This window comes from Symphalangus syndactylus, chromosome 7 (genome assembly GCF_028878055.3).
Source record: "Symphalangus syndactylus isolate Jambi chromosome 7, NHGRI_mSymSyn1-v2.1_pri, whole genome shotgun sequence".
Classification (NCBI taxonomy): domain Eukaryota; kingdom Metazoa; phylum Chordata; class Mammalia; order Primates; family Hylobatidae; genus Symphalangus; species Symphalangus syndactylus.
The window spans coordinates 134,502,709-134,514,964 of record NC_072429.2 but is presented as its reverse complement, the minus strand read 5'-3'; the positions used below and the strand labels follow the sequence as shown (position 1 = coordinate 134,514,964).

At 35.8% G+C, this 12,256-nt stretch overlaps 1 protein-coding gene across 5 annotated transcripts in view; it reads right to left on the bottom strand.

Moving 5' to 3' along the window:
• Positions 1-12,256, bottom strand: part of KHDRBS3 (KH RNA binding domain containing, signal transduction associated 3) — a 197,591-nt gene that overhangs the window by 93,184 nt on the left and 92,151 nt on the right. For all 5 annotated transcript variants that reach the window (XM_063643566.1, XM_063643565.1, XM_055287334.1 and 2 more), the window contains exon 5: positions 4,992-5,131. In XM_063643566.1, the coding sequence (XP_063499636.1) occupies positions 4,992-5,131 (140 nt within the window). The remainder of the gene's footprint in view (positions 1-4,991; positions 5,132-12,256) is intronic.

Genomic DNA, 12,256 nt, shown 5'->3' with positions numbered 1-12,256 from the left:
TTGGCATTAGTTACCACCTATCATTAGTTACGGCATGTGATTTCATGAAAAAAAAAAAAAAAAGGGAGTAAATAAATATAGTCGCTTAGCTATGAGGACACCTTCTAAGGAACAGCTCCTTAGGTGATTTCGTCATTGTACAAACATCACAGAGTGTACTTACACAAACCTAGGTGGCATAACCTACCACACGCCTAGGCTATATGATACTGCCTACTGCTCCTTGGCTACAGACTTGTTCAGCATGTTATTGTACTGAATACTGTATGTGACTATAACACAATGATAGGTGTTTGTGTATCTACACATATCTAAACACAGAAAAGGTACAGTGGAGACACAATAAAAGATGCAGACATGACAATATAAAAAATGGAGAATGGTACACCTAGATAGGGCACTTACCATGAGTGGAACTTACAAGACTGGAATTTGTTCTGGGTGAGTGAATGAGTGAGTGACAAGTGAATGTGAAGGCCTAGGACACTACTGTAGACTTTATAATAAACTTGGACTACACTAAATTTATTTTGAAAATATTTTCCTTTCTTCAATAAATTACCCTTAGCTTATGTAATTTCTTAAAATTTGTCAACTTTTAACTTTTTTTTAACTTTTTGACTCTTTTCTAGCAACACTTGGCTTAAAACACAAACACTGGGAATCTGTACAAAAATATTTTCTTCATATCTTTATTCTATCAGTATTCTTTGGTTAACTTTTTTAAATTATTTTTAAAGCTGTTTTCGTATGCAATTAAGATACAAACGCATATTAGCCTATAGCCTAGGACTACACAGGGTCAAGATCATCAAGATCATCATCGTCACTAGGCAATGGGGACTTTTCAGTTCTATTATAATCTTATGGGACCACTGTTATATATTCAGTCCGTCCTTGACCAAAAATGTCATTTTGCAGTGCATGACTATTTTAGTCTTTTCATCTTGTATTAAAAGTGTGATCATGCGCCATAATGAAAACACAATAAAAGTGCTAGAATGAAAATTATCTGGGAGAACTACAGTAAGGGAATGGGGAAAAAAAAAAAAAACTTATTACTTATTCTGGATCAAAACACAAGGGAAGGACCGAACAGAGAGGAGAGGTTTGGATTATGAAAGCAGACTGCCTGGATTCCACCTGGCTCTACCAACCACTAGCTGCATGGCTTTGGGCAAAGAATTTATCTCCCTGTCTCACTGTCCTCATTTAAAAAATGGTGATGTTAACGAAACAGTGCCCACCTCATCGGACTATGATGAGGCACAACTTAGTTAGTATCTGTAAAGTCCTTAGAAAAGTAATCAATAGTAGCTGCAATATAAGTGTTTGTTAAAATGAGTTTCAATTCGGACTTGAAGGTAATAACGATTTTGAAAAGGCAAGACAGAAGAAATAAGTGAGCAAAGATATAGAAGAATACAAGCACCAACTTTATGAAACAAAGCTTCTACCCTAGAGTTGGTTAAATGCACAGGAAATATGGCAAAATAATCAGAAAGACCAAACTACAAAGAATTTGAGAAAACACGTACTGAGAAGGCTTTGAATTCCTGCCTTATAAATATAAACATTGTACTGTAGAAACAAGGTGTTTAAAGGATTTGGGGCCAAGGAAGACCATAATCATATGGAGGAAAGAAAGTGGGCTGTGTGTTCAGTGCCCTGCTGGTGCCTAGCATATGAGCTGCTTATGATTTCAAGTACACAGGTGGTGACCATAAGTACGCAAATAAAGGCATTTAACTCTGGCACTGAACCAACCATTACTCCACCACAAACTGAAACCAGGGTCTAAAATTTGAACTTAAAAATAATGCTATCACAGAATATTAACCATCAAGACATTAAAACAGCTTTAAATGACAAGCAATGCATATGCTGTAATCACGAGGGATGGGTTTTCATCTGTGCAGATGGAGGTATCTGTCCAGGTACTGTATTCAAAATAAACAAAAAAACTACTTCTGTCTTCCTCGTCTGTTCATAACATTTTCAACAACTTAATTTAGAAACTGACAACTGAATTATAAATTATATTCAGTAAAAATGGCAGATCTAGTGTAAGGAACACAGTATCCCCTAAACAACAGCAGTGGGTGTGCTTGATTCTCCACACTCTATTCTGGAGGGGATATTCATTCTGTGCTGGTATTCTGCGAAAAGGTATACGTAAGAGTAATTTAATCTTAAGTGAAATATCACTGGGTTAATTTTATTACATACACACATATATAAAGATATGTATATATATAAAATAAATGTTGTAACATGCACTTTTCTGTGTACTACTCTTACTTGTATAAAGTTATATACAGCAGCCACAGGAAACTAATATACCAGGTAAATAATTTCTTATTATGAATAATACATATAGAGTTCATTGTAAGATATATATATATATCACTAAAAATAAAGTGTGTACATATATATATACACACACAGAGGTATCTTTTTATCTATATTTCACTAAGAAGATTAGAATGCTGACATATAAATGTCATGTGTGGGAAACTTATGTTTCTCTTGTTAGTTTATTTTTATTTTTGTAGAGATGGGGTCTGGCTATGTTGCCCAGGCTGATCTCAAACTCCTGTCCTCAAGCAATCCTCTTGCCTTGGCTTCCCAAAGCACTGGGATTACAGGCATGAGCCACTGTGCCTGGCCTGTTTCTCTTTTTACTTACCTATATGTATTTTCTGTTCACTTTTTGGGTGAGATTTGAGGACAGATGTTTGAGTCTCTATTATTTCAAAGGGGTAGGAGATAATTTCTTGATTGGGAGGTTTGCTATCTGCAATGGCATCAATAATGCACCTGACCACTTATGAATGGACATGCACTATTTAATTGCATTTACAAATAAACAAACAAACATAAACGGGTAATGTACGGATAAGTTTGGAGACTTTCAGAAGACTTTTTAAAATATATTTTGTTGGCCGGGCATGGTGGCTCACGCCTATAATCCCAGCACTTTGGGAGGCCAAGGCAGGCAGATCACGAAGTCAGGAGTTAGAGACCAGCCTGGCCAACATGGTGAAACCCCGCCTCTATTAAAAACATACACAAAAAAATTAACCTGGTGTGGTGGCAGGCACCTGTAATCTCAGCTACTTGGGAGGCTGAGGCAGGAGAATTATTTGAACCCGGGAGGTGGAGGTTGCAGTAAGCCAAGATTGTGCTACTGCACTCCAGCCCGGGTGACAGGGCAACACTCCATCTCAAAAAATAAATAAATAAACAAAATAAAATAAAATATATTTTGTTGTATTTGGCTTGTAAATGTACAAGCTCCTATCGCAACAAAGATAAAACTAACTAGACTAGTAGGCCACTCAAAATTATGCTGTCCTAATCCCAGGAATCTTATCTAGAAAAAGAAATTTCTAGATAAGGTTACCTTATCTAAATAAGGTAACCTTATCTAGTTACATTACCTTATCTAGAAAAAGAAATTTTACAGATGTGATTTAGATCTTGAGATGGAAAGATCACTCTGGATTATCCTGGTGTACCCTAAATATAATCACATGTCTCCTTGTAAAAGGGAGGCAGAAGATAATAGATACAAGAGGAGAAGGCAGTGTGAGGATGGAGAGGTTAAAGTGACATGCCTATAAATCAAGGAATGTTGTAGTCATCAGAAACTGGAAGAGACAAGGAAAGGAATCTCCCCTAGAGCCTCCACAGGGAGAACGACCTTGCCAACACCTTGACTTTGGCCTAGTGATAGTGATTTTGGCATCTGGCCTCCATAATGATCAGAGAATACATTTCTATCATTTTCAGCCAAAAAAAAATCTGTGGTAATTTGTCATAGCAGCCACATGAAAATAATGAAGCAGGTAAGTAAGTTCTTAAGATTTCAAGTAAATGTAATGGTAGAAAAAATAGAAATGAAAGAGATTTACCATTTACTGAGTACCTACATAAATTATCTCATAAAATCATCAATAGAAACCCTATTACTATTAGCTCTTTTTATTAATAGAGAAAATCCATAGGTATCATACTCATATCTATGTTTCTTGCATAACTGCTCTGACATTGCTCTAATCAGCAATGCATAATTGAGGAAGTGACTTTTTATTCTCCCAAATAAACTTAGAGATATACAAGAATGCTAGTTTAAATTATTTCATGCAAAATTCTATCTAAAATACAAATTTATCCATAGTCATTAGTTTAATTGAAAAATTTGCATTACTTCCACTGACTTCAAAGATTGAAAAATTAAAAATAATTCTCAAATAAATTTGAGATAGTCATATCAGATTTATGATTTCTTTAAAACATTTTTCCCAGTAACAATCACCAATCCAAGGACAGAAATAAAAAATGTGTGTGTCTAGACGAGCTCAGGAATTTACGGATACCACAGAGCATTTACAGTGAATAAAATGATAACAAGCATGTGGACAGTGACTTGGTGTCTGACACTGTGCTTAGGATTGGTGATGTGACAATGAATTAGCCTGATGGTTTACTCAATGGCAAAACACAAGTGACTGCAAGCCCAATCTTTGTATCAATGCGATTACTTACATAAAAAACAAGTCTCATTTTAAAAAATTAAAGAATTAATATTACAGCGAATAATAATATTCACCTAGAATCATCAGCTAATAAGTGTCACAGGTTATATTTAAGCCCAGGAACATCTCACTCCCAAGTAAATCCCCTTAATATGACATCACATTGTTTGACCATAGGCTTAAAAAAGTTATGATCATGATTTTTAAAGTGATGGGGTCTCACTACGTTGCCCACGTTGGAGTGCAGCAGCTACTCACAGGCACTATCGTTGCATACCATGGCCTCAAACGCCTGGCCTCAGATTCCCGAGTAGCTGGGACTACAGGCGTGTGCCACCATGCCCACATGAATACAAGTTTTGTTTAGATAGAACTGGTTTTGGCTACTAATAAAGGAAATATTACAACTGCTGCCACGGTATGTTAACCTAAAAAAAAAATTACACCTACCTGGTTATTGCGGGAGCTGGTACACCTCTTGTACGCAAGGTGGGTTTCCCTCGAACCACTGGAACATCTGCATTTTCTGAACCACCATTCAAATATGTTAATTCCTGGAGCTGTGCTTGCCTGATCTCATCATTATAATCCTACACAAAAGAGAGAAGATGGCAAAATTCACTTTATATTAGAAATACAAAAATATTTAGAACAAAAAGCAAGTAATTCTTAATAGAAAAAAGGGTTAGGAAAACAGTTGAATTTACAAAACAAAATACAAATTTGCTAAAATAAAAATGTGATAATAAATTTTTGTAAAAAAGGAAGAAAAAAAACTACAGCATTTTTTCCTCAAGTTAAAATTTTCTATAATCAGCCACTAACCTTTCTCTGGGCATACTTTGCAAGTGAGACATTTATAATAAAATTAAAATACCATAAAACTGATATATGGGTGTTGTTATTTACAACTCAATTCAACTAGCAGGTATTGATTACCTATAATTAACCAAGTAACAGAGAAACAAAGAGGAATTAAGCCATAGCCCAGCACCCAAGGACTTCACTCTAGCAAAGAGGAAGGATATATATATATATATATATACACAACAGGATAGCCTTCATGTAGTTAAGAACCACAGGGACACAGGCTTTTTGTACATTTCCAATAGAAAATTATACAGGTTGTGAAATTCAACATTTTCAGAATTGAACACATAATCTTATTCCTGAAAATTTGCTCTTCTCCTTTCATCTTACATTATTACCAAAATATTCAACTAAGAAACTCTAGGAGTCATCCTTGATTTCTCCTGCTTCCTTAGCACCCTGAACTCCATTCAACAATCATCAACTAAGACACGGGTAAATGTAAGTGTAATCTATTTTACAAAAAAGGGAAAGTTCAGGTCTAAAGGATCAAAAAGGAAATAGTAAGTTCATTACAAGAAGTGCTGCCTCAGGATGAGAACTAAAGGGTAATATCCAGAACCTACAAAGAACTTAAACAAATTTACAAGAAAAAAGCAAACGACCCCATCAAAAAATGGGCAATGGATATGAACAGACACTTGTCAAAAGAAGACATTTATGCAGTCAACAGACATATGAAAAAATGCTCATCATACTGGCCATTAAAGAAATGCAATCAAAACCACAATGAGATACCATCTCACGCCAGTTAGAATGGCGATCATTAAAAAGTCAGCAAACAACAGGTGCTGGAGAGGATGTGGAGAAATAGGGACACTTTTATACTACTGGTGTAAGTTTAAATTATGGTGAGAGTTTAAATTAGTTCAACTACGTGGAAGACAGTGTGGCATTTCCTCAAGGATCTAGAACTAGAAATACCATTTGACCCAGCAATCCCATTACTGGGCATATACCCAGAGGATTATAAATCATTCTACGATAAAGACACATGCACATGTATGTTTATTGGGGCACTATTCACAATAGCAAAGACTTGGAACCAACCCAAATGTCCATCAATGATAGACTGGATTAAGAAAATGTGGCACAGACCGGGCACGGTGGCTCACGCCTGTAATCCCAGCACTTTGGGAGGCCAAGATGGGCAGATCACAAGGTCAGGAGATTGAGACCTTGCTGGCTAACATGGTGAAACCTCATCTCTACTAAAAATACAAAAAAAAAAAAAAAAATTAGCCGGGCGTGGTGGCGAGTGCCTGTAGTCCCAGCTACTCAGTAGGCTGATACAGGAGAATGGCATGAACCCAGGAGGTGAAGCTTGCAGTGAGCCGAGGTCACGCCACTGCACTCCAGCCTGGGCGACAGAGCAAGATTCCGTCTCAAAAAAAAAAAAAAAAAAAAAAAAGAAAATGCAGCACATATACACCATGGAATACTATGCAGCCATAAAAAAGGACGAGTTTATGTCCTTTGTAGGGACATGGATGAAGCTGGGAACCATCATTCTCAGCAAACTATGACAAGATCAGAAAACCAAATACCGCATGTTCTCACTCATAAGTGGGAGTTGGACAATGAGAACACATGGACACAGGAAGGGGAACATCACATACTGGGGCCTGTCGAGGGGTAGGGGGCTAGGGGAGGGATAACATTAGGAGAAATAATTAATGTAGGTGACAGGTTGATGGGTGCAGCAAACCACCAGGGCACGTATATACCTATGTAACAAAACTGCACGTTTTGCACATGTAACCCAGAACTTAAAAGTATAATAAAAAATAAATTTAAAAAAGATCAGTGAAATAGAAGTAAGAGCTCAGATATAAGTTACAGTCAACCGCTTTTTTAAGTAGTCTCTTCTAAAGGTGGTACTGCAATAACTAGAAAGCCATGTAAATATAAACAAATAAACAAATAAAAATAAAGTGGGAGCCCCACATACTTCATGTTATACACACAAATTAGAACAAACTCAATCAAGAGACCTAACTGTAAATAACTAAAACTATACAACTCTTAGATCGGGGGGTCTAATTTTTTGGCTTCACTGGTCCACACTGGAAGAATTGCCTTGGGCCACACATAAAATACACTAACACTAATGATATCTGGTGAACTACCAAAAAAAAAAAAATCTCAATGTTTCAATGTTTTAAGAGAGTTTACGAATTTGTGTTGGGCCGCATTCAAAGCCTTCCTGGGCCGCATGTGGCACATGGGTTGGACAAGCTTGTCTTAGATGAAAACATAAGGAGTGAATCTTCACAGAGTATACTGAAAAGGTGTGGCAAGAAACTGAGAAGGATAAGAGGATATTACATTATAAAAGCCACAGGAAGTCAGTGTTGTATTTACATTCTGTCAAAGCAGCAAGTCCTAATTCTATGGGATTCATTAACAGTAAAGCCACTACTGTCAGAAATAGTAGTTTGGGTGAAAGGTGGAGATGGAATCCATTTCAGTGGAATAAATAATAAATAGCAGTAAGCCACAGAAAGTAAAGGCAGGCAGCTTCTTCCAGCTGTAGGGCCACAATGCAAATGAGATAGAAAGGATCATAGTTTGCAGGGAGGAGCAGAGGATTTTGAGACAGAAAAAAACATGAGCATATTCGAGTATAAACAGAAGATTTAGAGGAGACAGATTCCTGAATTATTTATTATTTAGAATTAAAAACCTGAAAGAAATTCAGGATATTTATTTTAAAAAATACTACCTGTTTTCAAAAGCAGAATGCAAAAAATGACTTGAAACTTGTAGTAGAAGGCATTCTGGAATTAAAAAAAATATAAACACCAATCAAAAAGAAAGTTAAAATCATAATCGGCTAACACTTGCAAAGCAGGAAGAAGAGAAGACAAATAATGACCAATACAAGTAACTGTGACTGATAAGAAAAATTAAGAATGGAGTCAATATTTTATTGTAAATATAAATTATTTCCCTGACTTATTTCAGGTATTGTGACCTCAGGGGAAGCATCTGATTCTTTCCATTATTATTTCAACCTCTCTACAATAAGCCTATTAGTATGTTCCCAGACATTTTACTGAAAATGTGTGAAGATTAATACATAATTTGTAAAACACATTCTAAATAAGTGATTTGTAAAGCCCTAAATACAATGTGCTATATAAATGGTAAATATTTGACCTGCTGAAAAGTGTTAGGAGGTGTAATACTAAATTGTATGAAGTTAAAAATAGATTCATGCAAAAAGAACACAGTCAAGGTCCTATTCAAAAACAAATTAAAAAATTAAAAAGTATTGTTCTAAGTAAGGTTAGGTGATTATAACAGTATCACAAAAACTATAACATCCATTTAAGATATCAACTTTGAAAAACTACATTTAACAACAGTGTAGTAGGGAAAGAAATATGGAATCTGAGTCAATCACATCTGAAGCTAAGACTAAATTTAACCAACTGAACTTAACAGCTGTGTGATTGTAGACAATTTTTTAAAATTCTAGGTGACTGTTTCTCCTGGTGTCAAATGGACACTGTTGATATAACCATTATAGTTAGTATTTTCTTGGTCTTTGAAAAATGCTTTTAAATTAGTAGAGAATGCAAATCATTCATAGTAGCTTACAGACTAACTTATTTCCGTAATTTTGCATTTTAAATTATCATTTTAACTCCCCATCTGAAAAGTGAAACTATTACAACATTAACACCATCATGAATTGTAAAGAGCAGAAAAGCCATTAAAATTTTGATTAAATATGTGTAAGCAGGGCTTGACTATCCAGTGAGCTTAGAATCTATTCAAATGTATGTTAGCCTGAAGAATGGAGAAAAAGTTTTTAAATGAAATCATTAAAAGCAACTCATAAAAATTCAGTGGGCTCTCTGTTAGGAATTTACTCTTCAGATATATTTGCCAAAATATGCCAACAGTTATGTCCAAGTTTAATCCTAGGATCACTGTTTGTATTGTGATCTATAAGAAGTAACCTCAATGTTCATTATTTGAGGGCCAATTAAATAAACTCTGGAACGTGCATATAATAAAATATTATGCAGACGTTAAGAATGAAATAAACTGCATATGCTCATAGGAACAAGATCCAAAATCACAGAAGTTAAAAACAAAAGGTACTAATAGGACATGCGACTTCTGGTACAGCTAAGGGAGGAGCTCAGCAAAGCCTCCTCCATAAAAGCAAAATAAAAACTGACGAAATGGTTCAAAGTAACCATTTTAGGAGTCTGAAAACTGACTAATGGTACACAATAAACTGAAAATATATTTATTCATTAAAAAGTGCTGCATTTCAGGTAAGAAATATGAGAGTCTGGCCTTATTGCCTAAGGATGCACCTAGTATTGCCATCTTGGGTGGCGTCAAGAAACTGAGCATCAGGCTAGCCAGAAATTGGACAGATATTCAGGAAATGGGACAGTCTTGAAAAGCTCGCCACACACCTCTGGCGGATGGAAGGCTATGTGCATGGACAGCAAGAAGAGAGTGAGGCAAAGCTCTCCATACAACCTTTCCTGAAGGTGAGTGCACATATATGCAGCGGAGACAGGAGGAATCCCAGAGCAACAGAAAAGCCAGGGTGGACATGACGAGCGTCTTCTTGGATCCACTCCCCTATGTACACACACAGCTCCATCATCAGAGGATGCAAACCTCACTAACGCAGCTGTCTGAACACGAGCTCCCCTTGGCTGTCCACTAAGCAGTGCTGACACAGACAACATCCCTAGCAGGCCAGGTTTAAAAATAAAAGCAAGAAAAAAACACATTAACAGAGATATTATTAGCTGTAACTATGAGGAAGACAGGCTGCAAATTTGTTCCAACTAAATTATGAAAGAAATAGAAGACAAAAAAAAAAAAAACCTCAGCAACAAAAACCCCTCTGGTAAGAAAATAAATCAGATTACAGGTTTGCTATGTTATCAAAAATACAGACTTTTCAACAAAAAATTAAGTGCAAAGAAACAGGAAAACGTGACCCATACTCAGGGGGAGAAAAGCAGTACAAAGAAACTGTCTTGGAGACGGCCCAGATGTTGGAATTGCAACAAAAGAATATTTAAAAAGCGTATTACCGACAATGAAAAATTCACTAGAGGAGTTCAATAACAGCTATGAGCTGGCAGAAGAATTAGTTAACTTGAAGACTAGTCCATTAAAATTATCCAGTCTGAGGTACATGGAGAAAAAAGGATGAAAAATCCTGAATGTAAGAAATCCATGAGACACCAGCATGTGTATCAACATACACGTAACTGGAATTAGGGGGTGTGGTGGGGGGTAGAAAGGCAGAAAAAGTTTAAATAGCTGAAAACTTTCCACATTTAATGAAAAACATAAACCTATAGATGCACAAAGCTTAGCCAACAATAGGATAAACATGTACATCACACCCAAATTGCTGACAACCAGAGGCAGAAAAAATCTTGACAGCAGCAAGAGAAAAACAACAGATTATACACAGGAGAACAGCAAAATGATTAATGACTCTTCTCATAAAAAATAACAGAGGTCAGAAGGTAGCAGAGTAGCATATTCAAAGTGCTGGAGAAACAAAAAACAAAAACTATCAATCAATAATTATATAACCTATTTTTTAGGATGTAGGTAAAATAAAGGCATTCCCAGAAAAACAAAAGACTTTTTGCTAGCAGACCTAGGTTACAGTAAAGTCTAAAGAAAAACCTTCAGGCTGAAAAGAAATAATACCATATGGCAACTCTATCCACAGAAACAAATGAAGGGCACCCAAAATAGTGTAAGTTAATATAAAAGACTCCAGAAAAATACTGTGCGACAAACCAATATCCCTCATAATTACAGATGTAAAAATCCTTAACAAACTATTAGTAAACCATATCTAGCAACACACAAAGAAGACTACATGCAGGAGGCTGAGGCAGGAGAATGGCGTGAACCCCGAGGGCGGAGCTTGCAGTGAGCCGAGATCGCGCCACTGCACTCCAGCCTGGGCGACAGAGCGAGACTCTGTCTCAGGAAAAAAAAAAAAAAGAAGACTACATGCCATGACCAAGTGGGAATTATCCTCGGAATGCAAATGTGGCTTCACATCTGAAATCAACTAATGTAATACACTATTATTCACAAAATAAAGGAGAATAAAACCACACAATCTCAGGAGGAAAAAGATTTGCAAAATTCAATACCCATGTTTATACATTTATTCATGATAAAAACTCACCAATTAGAAATATAAGAGAACTTCTTCAACATGACAAAGGGTAGCAATAAAAAAAAACCTATAGCCAATGGTGAAAGACTGAATGCTTTCCCCCCTGATTTTAGAAACAACACTGCATTGATGGTTCTAGTCAGTGTAATAAGGAACAGAATGGAGTGGAATGGAATAGAATAGAATAACAACATTACATTAAAAAACTTACAGGCATCCATATTGGAAATGAACTAGTTAAGTTGTCTTTATCCACAGATGACATGCTCCTCTATTCCACTAATTAGGATTCCACTTAATCATTGTAATGATTCTATTAAAAAACACCACACTGGAACTAATAAACACGTTTGGCAAGATCACAAGATACAAAATCAACATACAAAACTCAATTGTATTTCTATACACTAGTAACCATCTGAAAATGAAATTTTAAAAATTGCACTCACAATAGTAACAAAAAGTATACAATATTTACAAATCAATTTTGCAAAAGGAAAGGAAAAGGCTGACACCCTGAACACTATAAAATACTGTTGAGAAAAATTTTAAAATAACTTTTTTAAAAGTGAAGAAACATCTCATGTTCCTAGATTAGAAAACTCAAAATTTTTAAGATGAAAATTATCCCCAAACTGATCTATAGATT